This window comes from Pongo pygmaeus, chromosome 5 (genome assembly GCF_028885625.2).
Source record: "Pongo pygmaeus isolate AG05252 chromosome 5, NHGRI_mPonPyg2-v2.0_pri, whole genome shotgun sequence".
NCBI lineage: Eukaryota > Metazoa > Chordata > Mammalia > Primates > Hominidae > Pongo > Pongo pygmaeus.
The window spans coordinates 98,666,890-98,684,799 of record NC_072378.2 but is presented as its reverse complement, the minus strand read 5'-3'; the positions used below and the strand labels follow the sequence as shown (position 1 = coordinate 98,684,799).

Genomic DNA, 17,910 nt, shown 5'->3' with positions numbered 1-17,910 from the left:
GATGATTTGCTATTAAAAATAATATTAATAAGATTGTGAGATGAATGCTTATTCTATTTAATCCGTAGTTTCTCTAAGTGTCATTTTTTTTTTTTTTCTATACTAACTCTATTTTATATTCTCCTAACTATAATTTTTGGTCTAGGCAGGTAGTGCTATTACCTTGGAATTATTAATTTTTTTTTTTTTTTTTTTTTGAGATGGAGTCTCGCTCTGTTGCCCAGGCTGGAGTGCAGTGGTGCCATCTCGGCTCACTGCAAGCTCCGCCTCCTGGGTTCACGCCATTCCCCTGCCTCAACCTCCCGAGTAGCTGGGACTACAGGTGCCTGCCACCATGCCTGGCTAATTTTTTGTTTTTTTTTGTATTTTTAGTAGAGACGGGGTTTCACTGTGTTAGCCAGGATTGTCTCGATCTCCTGACCTCGTGATCTGCTCACCTTGGCCTCCCAGAGTGCTGGGATTACAGGTGTGAGCCACTGCGCCTGGCCCGGAATTATTAATACTTTTTTGTGTGTCTAGTCTTAAGTCTTGTTTTCAGTGTGTCCCTACTGGAGTGTTTCTGAGGTATATTTAGCATCCCAGGTTCCCAGATGTCAAATGCTAGTAGCATTCTAGGGCCATGTGACACCAAAACCTCTCCCTACCAGTTTCGAAATATTCCTAGGGGTAAGAGTAGGGCCAAGCATTTCTGTCTCCCACTGAAAACTACTGTGTGGTTAAAACTGTGTATCAGTTTTCTTTTTAAGAAAACTTTATAGAATCAAATTTTAACCACCTTAGATATCCCTCTTCCAAATTGATGTGTATTTCAGATTTCATGGAAATAACACAAATAGCTTAACTTTCATGAAACAATAAGATAGCCTCTTGAATGTCTTAGAGTAATAGTAACTATAATGCTTCTCCAACATATTACAGTTAAAATGCCATGGCGCATCCTGTGAAATAGCTAAAGTTGCCACATAAAGATGAATTTAAGTGTCCAAGGTAATTTGGTCTTTAAGCCATGGGACCAGGATCCCACCCAGACCTCATGTGATGGAAAGGGAGCTTCACAGATTGGACAAGACTGGCCTTTACTGGGAGGAGGGAGGAAAGATGAAGGAAAAGCTGGATTTGGGGAGAGAGAGGAGCATGAGATACTGACAGTGTTGCTCCTCAGGTCTCTGCGGAGGGTCTGTTGTGGCATCAGTGGAAGCAATTCATCTGGAGGAGAGTGAATCGCTGCTTTGATTCTTACCCACTTGCAAAAACTGTAAAATAGAAATTTAATTTCAGCAAATACATTTTAAACAGTTCATTGAATTTTATCCAGACCTGATAAAATGCTTGACCCATAGAATTTGAATGAAGGCCAGAAGACACTTGAGGCAAAGGGAAGACAAGGTACAAAGATGAGAAGTGAAACTGTGTGACTTGTTTGGGAGCTCCAGTATTTCAGTGTGACCAAAACATAGGATTTGATAGGGGAAGCTGCAGGAGGTGGAATTGAATGGAGGCCCAGGGCTGCCTCAGTGCACAGCTCCATGCACATAGATGACAGTGATTGGGACTCCCTGTCTTTGGCAGTGTGGAGTCTATTCTGCTGCGTCATAAAGGGCTGTTTGGGTTTCACCAAGAGATTTGCATTTTATCCTTTCAGCCAGTGATCTTCAGGGTGGTCCAGTATACAGCCAAATTAGTCAAGGGGAGTCACAGATACTTTAGACTTTGCAGATAATTTACTTTTGCTAAAAAATTAGAACATGCCCTAGAGTAGGAAAATACAATAAAGTAAAAATATCAGTTTTCCTTAATCAGTGTATTCAATGAAGTCCCAATTAAAATGCAAACAGAATTTTTTAAAATTGAAAAGTTTGCCTAAAAATTGAAAATACTCATGAAAATTCTGGAAAAGAAGTGTGATAGAGGAGTATTAGTCCTGATTCTCATTTGCAGTCAAACAGTCCACGACATTCCAACACATATACTTTAAAAAACTTAGTTATTTTACTTGGAGGACTATTGATATGGGAGAAATAACATATAGATAAATGGAACAGAATAGAGTCCAGGAACAGGTCAAGAGGATAGAGGGAAATGTATTGACAACTCCCCTGGGAAAGTGTTATATTTCTGTCATTAAAAAAAAAAAAAAAGAAACACAAAAACAGTTTTATATCTTTTCTTCCTTTTTTGCCTTTCAGAATAAAAACGTTTTGATACCAATGTTGTCTAGGATATAAGCAAAAGGGTACTTTCATACAATTTTTATGGATATATAAATTGATATGAACATTGTGAATGGCAATTCTCCACTTGCATCAAAACTTTTAAATGCATGTAATTTACTATAAGGATATATTTTCAAAGTTTGCCAAGATGAACATACATGCATAATACATACACACAATGATATTGCAGTATTATTTGCAATAGGAAAAAAAGCAGGACATACATCAATGAGAAACTAGTTGAATTGTGTCACTTCTGTGAAATGGAAGGAGGTGGGTCTGTATGTGCAGATCTAGAAAGATCTACAAGATATATCATTAAATGAGAAAAGCAAGTTGCTGAATGGTGTATATAGTATCATTCTTTTAGTGCAAATTGAAGAACAGAATTTCATACACATTTATTTGGAAGAGATCAGAAAAACAATGCTTATCTTTGGGGAGAGGGATGGTTAGAACTGAGTGTAGAGAGGAAGAAACTTCTCATTTTAGACCTTTCTTAAATGTTTGGGTTTACTTTTTACTTGAAATTTTTGATTTTTGTGTAATATTTTACACATCAACAGGTGTATCTGGATGATGAGATTTGTTAAAGAAAAATTATTCAATCGTGCTAGGTATAGGGACCACTACAATGGGATTTTGCAGTGTCTGAGAGATTGGGTTCAACAGCATGGGCAAGTGGGAATTAATAGCCAAGGAGCAGGTTGGAAAGTCAGTAAATTACTAAGAAAATTACTAAGAAACATCAGGAGTAAGGGAGATTCTGGCTACACCCTCTTTAAACTCATTTTAAAGATCATGTTGTTGTTACTCTGCGTTTTGTGGTATTTTGGCTTAAAACAGTGAAATTCTGACCTGAAATTAATACTGAGCCTAGATAACAAAATAAATTGAAGAAGAGCATTTAGGTTAATTGCAAAACAAAAAGTTTAGCTAGATAAATACATGAAATAAAAAAAAAACCCTCTCTCATCTAAATAAGATTTTTAACATTTAGCAAATATTTAATATCTTTTTGTTTATAATTGTTAGTTCAGAATAGGCTATTTAAGCAGTAGTTCTTTGAAACTAGAAGCCCCCAACTGTTAAGAAAAAATAAATCTTGGACTAGTTCAAGAAGATAATTTTAATTAGAGATAACAATCTCTTGAATTCTGCCTTCTTAGTAATTCTTGTTTCTGTTTGCTACTCCATCATCACTGCCAGCTGCCTTAAGCAGACCCCTTATTTCCTATTTCCTAGAATTCTGTATTAGCCCCATGGCTGGTTTCTCTTCCTGCCTCCTTGCTTCCAGTAGCACCCCCCGCAATGATCTTTCTGAAACACAAATGTGAACATGTCACTCTAGTTTAAAACCCCTAGTTTAAAACCGTTCAGGACTCCTCATTGCTTTCAGGATAAATCCAAGCTCCTCTGTGAGGCTTTCATAACACAGTCTTTACCACTAGACTCTCTTTTCACCTGGTTTGTCCCTGACTCTCTGAAGCTGAATGTTCCAGCAAAAGAAACTATCATCAGAGTGAACAGGCAACCTACAGAATGGGAGAAAATTTTTGCGATCTATCCATCTGACAAAGGGCTAACATCCAGAATCTACAAAGAAGTTAGGCAAATTTACAAGAAAGAAACAACCCCATCAAAAAGTGGGCAAAGGATATGAACAGACACTGCTCAAAAGAAGACATTATGCAGCCAACAAACATAAGAAAAAATGTTCATCATCACTGGTCATTAGAGAAATGCAAATCAAAATCACAATGAGATACCATCTCATGCCAGTTAGAATAGTGATCATTAAAAAGTCAGGAAACAACAGATGCTGGAGAAGATGTGGAGAAATAGGAATGTTTTTACACTGTTGGTGGGAGTGTAAATTAGTTCAACCATTGTGGAAAACAGTATGGTGATTCCTCAAGGATCTAGAACTAGAAATACCATTTGACCCAGCAGTCCCATTACTGGGTATATATCCCAATGATTATGAATCATTCTGCTATAAGGACATATGTACACGTATGTTTATTGTGGCACTATTCACAATAGTGAAGACTTGGAACCAACCCAAATATCCATCAATGATAGACTGGATAAAGAAAATGTGGCACATACATACCATGGAATACTATGCAGCCATAAAAAAGGATGAGTTCATGTCCTTTGAAGGGACATGGATGAAGCTGGAAACCATCATTCTCAGCAGACTAACACAGGAACAGAAAACCAAGTACCGCATGTTCTCACTTATAAGTGGGAGTTGAACAATGAGAACACCTGGACACAGGCAGGGGAACATCACACACTGGGGCCTGTCGGTGGGTGGGGCGGCTAGGGGAGGGATAACATTAGAGAAATACCTAATGTAGGTGATGGGTTGATGGGTGCAGCAAAACGCCATGGCATTTGTATACCTATGTAACACACCTGCACGTTCTGCACATGTACCCCAGAACTTAAAAGTATTTTTTTTTATTTTTTATTTTTTAAAAAGCTGAGTGTTCCTGGCACAGGTACACTTTCACTTTGGAGCTAGGCCTGCTAGACTTTAGTAGCATTCTGTGTTTCTTTTTGTCAAAGCTATTAAAACGTATCATTGTCCTTACCAATCCCCACTGGACTGTAAGCATTCTGAGAATGGGCACTCTTTCTTTTCTGTCGCCAGTGTCTGGCACGTAGTAGCTGTTCAGTAATGCTGAGTATGACAAATTGTATTAGTCAATAGATTACCAAAGTGTGTATTTGCACCTAAGAAAATGAGTAGGCAATATGAGCTGAGTATACTTTGAACAATCTTGAAATGCACTACAGTCAAATGTATGTATGATTTCTTCTATTTGGATACTTCTGTTGGATGTTTATTTACTATATGAAATATTGTTATAAAATGTATGACACTTTTATTCCTTATTAGATCATGTTATATGTTTCTTAGAATGATACTGCTTTTCACTCTTGACGATCTTGGTTTCTCTGTCTCATTTAGCTTATTCAACTGATTCTGAATCATCTTACACTACCAGACCTGTGTAGATTAGCACAGACTTGCAAACTACTGAGCCAGCATTGCTGTGATCCTCTGCAATACATCCACCTTAATCTGCAACCATACTGGGCAAAACTAGATGACACTTCTCTGGAATTTCTACAGTCTCGATGCACTCTTGTCCAGTGGCTTAATTTATCTTGGACTGGCAATAGAGGCTTCATCTCTGTTGCAGGATTTAGCAGGTTAGTACAAAGCCTTGATGAAGTTTTTTTTTTCCCCCCCAGCAGCAGGCTGTACTTATTATGTAGTGGTTTTCATAATAAAAGTTTGAAATTATGTAACATGTACTTACAAAAATAAAAAGGAAATATATTTTGAGTGTCATGTTTAGAATGCTGCTGCTTATAAAAAATAAGTGTTTTACTATCCTCTTCAGCTAAATTTTATATGAATATGAAGGGAAACTATACCCTTTACTTCATGTTTTTTAAATCCCAAGTAACTTTCAGCAGAGCTCCTGTTTCTTCTTTCTCATATTTGCAGCACAGATGATTAACACATTTTAAAAACTATTTCCAAATCAAAATCTACCTCTCTAATGTGATTTGTCAGAAATGGAAAACAATTTATTATAGAACATTTTAAATTAAATCTTAATTACATGTGCAATACATCACCCAGATTTAGAAGCTCATTTAAACTAATTATGTTGAAAATGCAATTGCATGCTAAATAGACGACCACACTTGCAGACCTGCCCAGGTGTTTCCGCTCCTTTCTATTTAAGCATTTAGTTTCCTTACTATTAAATGTCACCTGTTAAGCATTTGAAAGCTTGCACAAGTGCATATTCATTTAGTAATGCCATAGTAATTTTTCTTAGGATACAAACAGGTGTTTTTCTCCTAACTTTGATCATGGTTTTTCTCCTTTTATGTTAATATAATCTCAGCATTTTCATGAAGTTAAATAATGAAGGAGTAGAAACTTTAGAGAAATTTTCTGTTATTTTTAATTAATGAATACTCTTGTATTCTATTTTTAAAAATGAAAAGTGAACTATAGCAATCCCTACACATATCCCCAGTGAATATATTCTAGCTAGAACAGTGGTTTATGAATTAGAAATTCGTATGTGGAGCCTTGTTTCCTTAACTCAGATTATAAAAATAAAGATGCAGTTCCAGAAATAAAGATTTGATATTGTTAGATTTAAATGAAGTAATGATGTTTGAAATAGTAACAATGTGTTCCAAATACTGAGCTTGATAGTTTATGCATCAAAGTGAAAAATAAACCAAGCAGTAATGACTAGTAGCACATGTTGAAACCGTGGATGCACTGAGTTTCTTTTCTGCCAGAAATTGAACCAGGGGAAGGGGTTCGTTGCTAGATATTTGGCAGCTGTCCAGTGAAACACAGTTTAGTCATTTCTACTTCCCTTTGCCCCAAACACACATATTTCAAATTCTTTTCTCTGCTAATAGGACCAAGAAAGAACTGAAGCTAATGAAGTCTGTGAATATTTAGAGTATACATTATCATAAACCAAGACTAACTGAATATGAAAACAGATAGAACAAGCGGTGTCAGTAAGCATTATTTTACATTATGTAGACCATTAGGGTATTTTAATTACCCTCATAGCTCTTTCCCAATGTTTTCCATTATTAAGAATTTATTAAACGTTTGTTTTCACCCTTTGTGTGCAAGGCATTGTAGTAGGTGTTGATCATATACAGAGACATATGAGATATATAATATAGTTCCTGCCTTCAGGCTACAGAGAAGATAAAGATACTAAGATAAACATATAAACATATCCCTTATTTTTATAAACAGAGTAACAGGGTAGTAACTAATGTGTAGACATTAAAGAAAATATTAGTCGTGAATGGCTGAAGTCCAGCTTCACTGGCAAAGTGCTGCATGTGACTGTGATAATAACGAGTAAAATATAAAGCTAATATTAATCAGTTTTAAAAACTTTATGCAGCTTCTGGCGCTTGAGAAGAAACATCACTTATAAGAAGAAAACTTAGCCATGCCATTTTTAAAATTTTTATACTAGTAATGGATAAGGATCTTTTGCAAAGTTAGAGTTTCTATCTACTTTCTAACCCACAATTTATCTTCCATTTTCAATTCACCCAGGATAGTTGCTGTAGAGCAGTTTGAATAATCAGAAAAAGCCATATATGAATTTAAGTTCTCGTATTTTACTGTAGTACTTCAGCCAGTAAAATCATAAATCTTGATGGCATTCCTCTAAGTGTAGTCACTATTCCCACCAAGAAAAGAAAAAGTCGAAGTAAGAGGGAGAGAGAACCTTTTCTTGGGCGGGGCATATTGGAGTTTTGCCTACTGGTTACTGTTGGCCCCCATGACTTGACTGCTGAATTGATAGTTATTATGGCTTGTAGGCAGCATTCCCAGAATAAGCAATAAATATGCATGGCTTGATTATTAATAAATAATCTATGAATAAGTATGGTCTATTTATGCTCATTACTATGAAGAAGACTTATTTGTAATACTTTAAAGAAGAAAAGCACGTTTAAAAACTAGAGACCAATGTTGATGAGCTGCTTTTTGAACAAATCTTTGGGGAAAAAGTTTGATGCAGTTTATTTTTGTTGCTTAAAAGCCTTATCTCACAAGTTAGAACTGTTTAACTGGATTTTAAATAACTTTTTAGGAATTTTTATTATTTAGAATAGTGGAGAAATAGGTTACATTGGAATAAAGATAACTTAAAACTTTTAATCAGTTATTAAAATCCTATTCTAGCTACAGATTTGTGATTTATTACTTTGAGTACTGTTCATGCATATCATTACTCATTAAAATCACATCTATTATAATTCCACTTTTCTAATATGGTTCCCCGAAGTCTTGGATGTTCCTTTCCCTGCCTGCCTGTTTGTGCTTTAGAACTTAATTGTATCATTCTGTTCAAAAAGCCTTAGGTTCATTTTTTCCCTACCATTTTTCTTCAAATATTTGCTGAATGGCCTTGATCTCCCCCTCAGTTATGTGTAGGTTTTTACTCTAAACTCCTCTTACTTGTTCTCAGTAGTTTATATTCATTCCTTTAGGAAACATTCTTGGATGCTTTCTAGATATGAGAACTTAAGTAGGTATTTTGACATAGAGCTAAAGTTTTATGGTATAAAGAGCTTATTTCCCACTAATATATTTATTCAGTTGCCTGCCTATATTTTATACAGTTGTGTCTTAGATTGTCAACTCTAGAAAGTAGAGACCATTTTAAGATGTTCTTTTCCCTTCTTTCTATCATTGTTGCATAGTACCCATATACAGTTAAGCAGGAAGTTTTGTTTTTAATGGCTTTATTTTGGATCTGCTGTATTAAATAATGTTCCAAGTTATTTGGGATTAAAATGATCTTGAATATATTGGTTTTTTTAAAAAATTATTCTTATTATACTTTAAGTTTTAGGGTACATGTGCACAATGTGCAGGTTAGTTACATATGTATACATGTGCCATGGTGGTGTGCTGCACCCATTAACTCGTCATTTAGCATTAGGTGTATCTCCTAATGCTATCCCTCCCCCCTCCCCCCCACCCCACAACAGTCCCCAGAGTGTGATGTTCCCCTTCCTGTGTCCATGTGTTCTCATTGTTCAATTCCCACCTATGAGTGAGAACATGCGGTGTTTGGTTTTTTGTCCTTGCGATAGTTTACTGAGAATGATGATTTCCAATTTCATCCATGTCCCTACAAAGGACATGAACTCATCATTTTTGATGGCTGCATAGTATTCCATGGTGTATATGTGCCACATTTTCTTAATGCAGTCTATCATTGTTGGACATTTGGGTTGGTTCCAAGTCTTTGTTATTGTGAATAGTGCCGCAATAAACATACGTGTGCATGTGTCTTTCTAGCAGCATGATTTATAGTCCTTTGGGTATATACCCAGTAATGGGATGGCTGAGTCAAATGGTATTTCTAGTTCTAGATCCCTGAGGAATCGCCACACTGACTTCCACAATGGTTGAACTAGTTTACAGTCCCACCAACAGTGTAAAAGTGTTCCTATTTCTCCACATCCTCTCCAGCACCTGTTGTTTCCTGACTTTTTAATGATTGCCATTCTAACTGGTGTGAGATGGTATCTCATTGTGGTTTTGATTTGCATTTCTCTGATGGCCAGTGATGATGAGCATTTTTTCATGTGTCTTTTGGCTGCATAAATGTCTTCTGTTGAGAAATGTCTGTTCATATCCTTTGCCCACCTTTTGATGGGGTTGTTTGTATTTTTCTTGTAAATTTGTTTGAGTTCATTGTAGATTCTGGAAATTAGCCCTTTGTCAGATGAGTAGGTTGCGAAAATTTTCTCCCATTTTGTAGGTTGCCTGTTCACTCTGATGGTAGTTTCTTTTGCTGCGCAGAAGCTCTTTAGTTTAATTAGATCCCATTTGTCGGTTTTGGCTTTTGTTGCCATTGCTTTTGGTGTTTTAGACATGAAGTCCTTGCCCATGCCTAGGTTTTCTTCTAGGGTTTTTATGGTTTTTGGTCTAACATTTAAGTCTTTAATCCATCTTGAATTAATTTTTGTATAAGGTGTAAGGAAGGGATCCAGTTTCAGCTTTCTACATATGGCTAGCCAGTTTTCCCAGCACCATTTATTAAATAGGGAATCCTTTCCCCATTGCTTGTTTTTCTCAGGTTTGTCAAAGATCAGATAGTTGTAGATATGCAGCGTTATTTCTGAGGGCTCTGTTCTGTTCCATTGATCTATATCTCTGTTTTGGTACCAGTACCATGCTGTTTTGGTTACTGTAGCCTTGTAGTTAGTTTGAAGTCAGGTAGCGTGATGCCTCCAGCTTTGTTCTTTTGGCTTAGGATTGACTTGGCAATGCGGGCTCTTTTTTGGTTCCATATGAACTTTAAAGTAGTTTTTTCCAATTCTGTGAAGAAAGTCATTGGTAGCTTGATGGGGATGGCATTGAATCTATAAATTACCTTGGGCATTATGGCCATTTTCACAATATTGATTCTTCCTATCCATAAGCATGGAATGTTCTTCCATTTGTTTGTATCCTCTTTTATTTCATTGAGCAGTGGCTTGTAGTTCTCCTTGAAAAGGTCCTTCACATCTCTTATAAGTTGGATTCCTAGTATTTTATTCTCTTTGAAGCAATTGTGAATGGGAGTTCACTCATGATTTGGCTCTCTGTTTGTCTGTTATTGGTGTATAAGAATGCTTGTCATTTTTGTACATTGATTTTGTATCCTGAGACTTTGCTGAAGTTGCTTATCAGCTTAAGGAGATTTTGGGCTGAGACAATGGGGTTTTCTAGATATACAATCATGTCATCTGCAAACAGGGACAATTTGACTTCCTCTTTTCCTAATTGAATACCCTTTATTTCCTTCTCCTGCCTAATTGCCCTGGCCAGAACTTCCAACACTATGTTGAATAGGAGTGGTGAGAGAGGGCATCCCTGTCTTGTGCCAGTTTTCAAAGGGAATGCTTCCAGTTTTTGCCCATTCAGTATGATATTGGCTGTGGGTTTGTCATAGATAGCTCTTACTATTTTGAGATACGTCCCATCAATACCTAATTTATTGAGAGTTTTTAGCATGAAGGGTTGTTGAATTTTGTCAAAGGCCTTTTCTGCATCTGTTGAGATAATCATGTGGTTTTTGTCGTTGGTTCTGTTTATATGCTGGATTACATTTATTGATTTGTGTATATTGAACCAGCCTTGCATCCCAGGGATGAAGCCCACTTGATCATGGTGGATAAGCTTTTTGATGTGCTGCTGGATTCAGTTTGCCAGTATTTTACTGAGGATTTTTGCATCAATGTTCATCAAGGATATTGGTCTAAAATTCTCTTTTTTGGTTGTGTCTCTGCCCGGCTTTGGTATCAGGATGATGCTGGCCTCATAAAATGAGTTAGGGAGGATTCCCTCTTTTTCTATTGATTGGAATATTTTCAGAAGGAATGGTACCAGTTCCTCCTTGTACCTCTGGTAGAATTTGGCTGTGAATCCATCTGGTCCTGGACTCTTTTTGGTTGGTAAGCTATTGATTATTGCCACAATTTCAGATCCTGTTATTGGTCTATTCAGAGATTCAACTTCTTCCTGGTTTAGTCTTGGGAGAGTGTATGTGTTGAGGAATTTATCCATTTCTTCTAGATTTTCTAGTTTATTTGCATAGAGGTGTTTGTAGTATTCTCTGATGGTAGTTTGTATTTCTGTGGGATTGGTGGTGATATCCCCTTCATCATTTTTTATTGCATTTATTTGATTCTTCTCTCTCTTTGTCTTTATTAGTCTTGCTAGCGGTCTATCAATTTTGTTGATCCTTTCAAAAAACCAGCTCCTGGATTCATTAATTTTTTGAAGGGTTTTTTTGGTCTCTATTTCCTTCAGTTCTGCTCTGATTTTAGTTATTTCTTGCCTTCTGCTAGCTTTTGAATGTGTTTGCTCTTGCTTTTCTAGTTCTTTTAATTGTGATGTTACGGTGTCAATTTTGGATCTTTCCTGCTTTCTCTTGTGGGCATTTAGTGCTATAAATTTCCCTCTACACACTGCTTTGAATGTGTCCCAGAGATTCTGGTATGTTGTGTCTTTGTTCTCGTTGGTTTCAAAGAACATCTTTATTTCTGCCTTCATTTCGTTATGTACCCAGTAGTCATTCAGGAGCAGGTTGTTCAGTTTCCATGTAGTTGAGTAGTTTTGAGTGAGTTTCTTAATCCTGAGTTCTAGTTTGATTGCACTGTGGTCTGAGAGACAGTTTGTTATAATTTCTGTTCTTTTACATTTGCTGAGGAGAGCTTTACTTCCAAGTATGTGGTCAATTTTGGAATAGGTGTGGTGTGGTGCTGAAAAGAATGTATATTCTGTTGATTTGGGGTGGAGAGTTCTGTAGATGTCTATTAGGTCCGCTTGGTGCAGAGCTGAGTTCAATTCCTGGGTATCCTTGTTAACTTTCTGTCTCGTTGATCTGTCTAATGTTGATAGTGGGGTGTTAAAGTCTCCCATTATTATTGTGTGGGAGTCTAAGTCTCTTTGTAGGTCACTCAGGACTTGCTTTATGAATCTGGGTGCTCCTGTATTGGGTGCATATATATTTAGGATAGTTAGCTCTTCTTGTTGAATTGATCCCTTTACCATTATGTAATGGCCTTCTTTGTCTCTTTTGATCTTTGTTGGCTTAAAGTCTGTTTTATCAGAGACTAGGATTGCAACCTCTGCCTTCTTTTGTTTTCCATTTGCTTGGTAGATCTTCCTCCATCCTTTTATTTTGAGCCTATGTGTGTCTCTGCACGTGAGATGGGTTTCCTGAATACAGCGCACCAATGGGTCTTGACTCTATCCAATTTACCAGTCTCTGTCTTTTAATTGGAGCATTTAGTCCATTTACATTTAAAGTTAATATTGTTATGTGTGAATTTGATCCTGTCATTATGATGTTAGCTGGTTATTTTGCTCGTTAGTTGATGCAGTTTCTTCCTAGTCTCAATGGTCTTTACATTTTGGCATGATTTTGCAGCGGCTGGTACCTATTGTGCCTTTCCATGTTTAGTGCTTCCTTCAGGAGCTCTTTTAGGGCAGGCCTGGTGGTGACAAAATCTCTCAGCATTTGCTTGTCTATGTAGTATTTTATTTCTCCTTCACTTATGAAGCTTAGTTTGGCTGGATATGAAATTCTGGGTTGAAATTTCTTTTCTTTAAGAATGTTGAATATTGACCCCCACTCTCTTCTAGCTTGTAGAGTTTCTGCTGAGAGATCTGCTGTTAGTCTGATGGGCTTCCCTTTGTGGGTTACCCGACCTTTCTCTCTCGCTGCCCTTAACATTTTTTCCTTCATTTCAACTTTGGTGAATCTGACAATTATGTGTCTTGGAGTTGCTCTTCTCGAGGAGTATCTTTGTGGTGTTCTCTGTATTTCCTGAATCTGAATATTGGCCTGCCTTGCTAGATTGAGGAAGTTCTCCTGGATAATATCCTGCAGAGTGTTTTCCAACTTGTTTCCATTCTCCCCGTCACTTTCAGGTACACCAATCAGACGCAGATTTGGTCTTTTCACATAGTCCCATATTTCTTGGAGGCTTTGTTCGTTTCTTTTTATTCTTTTTTCTCTAAACTTCCCTTCTCGCTTCATTTCATTCATTTCATCTTCCATCACTGATACCCTTTCTTCCAGTTGGTCGCATTGTCTCCTGAGGCTTCTGCATTCTTCACGTAGTTCTCGAACCTTGGCTTTCAGCTCCATCAGCTCCTTTAAGCACTTCTCTGTATTGGTTATTCTAGTTATACATTCGTCTAAAGTTTTTTCAAAGTTTTCAACTTCTTTGCCTTTGGTTTGAATTTCCTCCTGTAGCTCGGAGTAGTTTGATCATCTGAAGCCTTCTTCTCTCAGCTCGTCAAAGTCATTCTCCGTCCAGTTTTGTTCCGTTGCTGGTGAGGAACTGCGTTCCTTTGGAGGAGGAGAGGCACTCTGCTTTTTAGAGTTTCCAGTTTTTCTGCTCTGTTTTTTCCCCATCTTTGTGGTTTTATCTACTTTTGGTCTTTGATGATGGTGTTGTACAGATGGGTTTTTGGTGTGGATGTCCTTTCTGTTTGTTAGTTTTCATTCTAACAGACAGGACCCTCAGCTGTCGGTCTGTTGGAGTTTGCTAGAGGTCCACTCCAGACCCTGTTTGCCTGGGTATCAGCAGCGGTGTCTGCAGAACCGCAGATTTTCGTGATCTGCGAATGCTGCTGTCTGATCGTTCCTCTGGAAGTTTTGTCTCAGAGGAGTACCCGGCCGTGTGAGGTGTCAGTCTGCCCCTACTGGGGGGTGCCTCTCAGTTAGGCTGCTCGGGGGTCAGGGGTCAGGGACCCACTTGAGGAGGCAGTCTGTCCGTTCTCAGATCTCCAGCTGCGTGCTGGGAGAACCACTGCTCTCCTCAAAGCTGTCAGACAGGGACATTTAAGTCTGCAGAGGTTACTGCTGTCTTTTTGTTTGTCTGTGCCCTGCCCCCAGAGGTGGAGCCTACAGAGGCAGGCAGGCCTCCTTGAGCTGTGGTGGGCTCCACCCAGTTCGAGCTTCCTAGCTGCTTTGTTTACCTAAGCAAGCCTGGGCAATGGCGGGTGCCCCTCCTCCAGCCTGGCTGCCGCCTTGCAGTTTGATTTCAGACTGCTGTGCTAGCAATCAGCGAGACTCCGTGGGTGTAGGACCCTCCGAGCCAGGTGCGGAATATAATCTCCTGGTGCGCCGTTTCCTAAGCCTGTCGGAAAAGCGCAGTATTCAGGTGGGAGTGGCCTGATTTTCCAGGTGCTGTCAGTCACCCCTTTCCTTGACCAGGAAAGGGAACTCCCTGACCCCTTGCGCTTCCCAAGTGAGGCAATGCCTCACCCTGCTTTGGCTGGCGCATGGTGCACTGCCTCCACTGTCCTGCGCCCACTGTCTGGCACTCCCTAGTGAGATGAACCCAGTACCTCAGATGAAAATGCAGAAATCACCCGTCTAATGCATCGCTCACGCTGGGAGCTGTAGACCGGAGCTGTTCCTATTCTGCCATCTTGGCTCCTCCACGAATATATTGTTTTAGAAAACTCGGTGAGGGTCAGCTAAAAAAACATGAGATTAGGAATTAAGAAGTCATAGATATTTATATCTAATTCTTCTCTTACCTTTTATACTTCAGGCAATTTCTGAGGACTATTACCTTTTATTTTGTGGTAAGTAAACTCAAATCATTCATGTGATCTTAGTTATTTTAGGGTGCAAGTTACCATTTAGTAAATTATTTCTTATGTACTTGTATTATTTTGGACAAATTAATCACCTCATAATGATAAGCAATTTATTTTTCTCTCCAGAGATTCCTTTTCTCATAGCAGGAGACCTAGTCTGGGATTGTTTATCTGAACTTAGGTCCTCTCATAAAACCTTCAGTATAAAAAAATACTTTGTGGGCATTCACAGTGTAGAATGAATTGACTGCAGGAAGTAAACAAGCTGAGTTCTCCTTTCAAATGATCAGTGGCACAGTTGAGATGAAAAAATACATATATGTAATTATGCATTAAAATAAAACCTGCATGAGAAGCGTTAAGGAAAGAAGTAAGAGCTGTGTTCAGCTAATTGAGTCTGCCATTCTCTCTGCCCTCTTGGGATGTAGATATGAAAAGGTAGGTAGTATACATTTTGAAAATTTAAGTAGAGATAATATGAGGATATTAATCAAATAATCTGCTCAGAGTAAAAGTATGCAATATGGGATTCTTGAGAGAGAGAAAGGAAGTCAGAAAGGTAGTACAGGTATAGACTTTATCTTATTTTGCTTTCAAATTCAATCATTCATTAAATCAAGTTGGGAAGTTTCCTATTGTCTCCTAACAGTTTGCTTTCTGGTATAAAGCCAGTCTTTATAGTGGCACACACTATGTGAACTGTCCCTCATCTCTGATCTACTCATCTCGCCATCATTTTGTGCCTCCTGCATCCCCCGTCTCACTGTTCTTCACTCTGCTTGTTATCCTGCCCTGGACTGCCCTTCCCTTTGCCTAGAATGCTCTTCCTCCAGATACCTGCTTTGCTCACCCTCTCGCTTCCTTCAGGGTTTTACTCACCACATCTCTGAAGCTTCTCTGACTACTCTGTCCATCTTTGACACTTTCTATTGCCCTTCCCTGCTTTTATTTCCTCCTGGGCACTTTTCACAAATTTGCGACTTACTTTACTCATTTGGTTATCATCTCCTTCTCTCTTCAAAACATTAGTAAGCTTCATGAGAGCAGGGATTTTGTTTTGTCCACTGCTATCTCCCCAGTGCCTAGACTATTGCCTGGATGATAGTAGAAGCTCAGGGCATATTTGTTGAATGAATGAATGAATGAATGTGCTTCATGTGGACTGCAGTTTAGCTAATACAGCTAGCAAAGGAAGCAGCAGTGAGAGGGGTTGGAGGAGATCCAAGAGAGGGAGTTATGTCAGGAGTGTCAGAGTTTTAAGGAAGGAGTGTGCAGTTGTATGAAATGTCACAAATCAAATAATGCAAGTTTGAATTTAGAATAAACGGGTGTTCAGGTGTAAATAAGATGTGCAGGCTACTGGGTTATTTACAATACTTAAATTTGCAGCAACTGAATTTTTTTATTGTTTAAATGTGAATTGGCCAAGATTTAACTTATACTTAATGTTTATGGGGTGCTTTGACCTTTAAAAACTGCATTTGCATAGTATTTCAGCTTCAATCCCACGAGGCAGTGTGGTGAATGTTGTTACATACTTCAAGTCTGCATTTACAGCTGAGGAAATGCTAAAACTTGAGTAAATGCCTTTTCCAAGGTCTCTGCTAGGAACTAGTAGAACAATGCAAAAAACCCCATCTTTTAACCAGTGTTACTTTCTTTACACAACTAATCTGATTTAGTCAATTTTATTTTGTATGTGTATTTGTAAGCTCATTAAATCATTTAGGAATAAAGATGTGGCATAAATTGACTAACAGTTTATTACTGATGTGACACTGCTGGGAAGATGATATGTTAAGAGGGTTCAGTTTGCTTAGTTGATAAAGTTTCATGGATTCAAATACTCCTAGATTCATGTTTACTTTTAGATTGTTTTCAGGGGATGATCATGGACAGGACTATTTTTCCCCCAACTGTAACGTAACTGAGATAAATATTGTGATAACTACTCTGATAAAGCATTTTGTGACCTTCATCTTGGTTTATTTCTGTATATTTTATGTGAAGCTGCAATTGAATATTTTCAATATCAAGCAGTCTAGGTGCTAAATAGTAACAGCTGCAAGGACCATAACAGTGCTATAGTTAAACCCACATAGACATTTTCTGAGTTGAGAGGAGCCTAGTCTGATTTGTTTTGAGGTTATTTAATTAAAGTTGTCACTTTCGTGTGCAGTGGATGGGTACTGTTGAGGGAGAAATATCTCCCAAGAGTTTAGAGTTTTGTTATGTTTTGCTGCTTTTTTTTGTTTTTTGGCTTTACCAACTCAGATGTGAATTATAGGTAAGTAGGAAAAATACATCATCTACTTTCTTAACTTTCCACTTAGCATTAGCTGACTTTTTATATGATGTGAATTCATTTTGTCCTCTCAAGTTGATTTTTTTAGCCTAACCATTCATATTTCAGTATGCAGTGAATAAGAATTTAAGCAAAACAAATTTTACATTTTCCCTAATAGAAATCTATTCTTTCAAATGTATCTACTTAGAGTTGCTAAAATTCCAAAATTCTTGCAAAAATATCTTCTAGTTTTATAAAATTCACATGGAATGTTGTTTTGGCAGGTTTCTGAAGGTTTGTGGATCTGAATTAGTACGCCTTGAATTATCTTGCAGCCACTTTCTTAATGAAACTTCCTTAGAAGTTATTTCTGAGATGTGTCCAAATCTACAGGCCTTAAATCTCTCCTCCTGTGATAAGCTACCACCTCAAGCTTTCAACCACATTTCCAAGTTATGCAGCCTTAAACGACTTGTTCTCTATCGAACAAAAGTAGAGGTGAGAATAATTCATAATTTTCATCATTGCTATTATAGTGGCCAACTGAATATTTGGTTTTCTGTAATTGCTCATAATAATGTGTTTTTTATTTTTAAATCAAGGTTATGATGCCATCTGGCTACTCTGAAATCAGTAGAGCTGATTCAGTCATTGTGAAGTTATTTCAAACCTAATATGCTTTTAAATTATAAGGA

The 17,910-nt window shown here is 37.7% G+C and overlaps 1 protein-coding gene across 2 annotated transcripts in view; it reads left to right on the top strand.

Moving 5' to 3' along the window:
• Positions 1-17,910, top strand: part of FBXL4 (F-box and leucine rich repeat protein 4) — a 72,160-nt gene that overhangs the window by 29,053 nt on the left and 25,197 nt on the right. For both annotated transcript variants that reach the window (XM_063666441.1, XM_054492120.2), the window contains 2 exons: positions 5,197-5,441; positions 17,500-17,713. In XM_063666441.1, the coding sequence (XP_063522511.1) occupies positions 5,197-5,441; positions 17,500-17,713 (459 nt within the window). The remainder of the gene's footprint in view (positions 1-5,196; positions 5,442-17,499; positions 17,714-17,910) is intronic.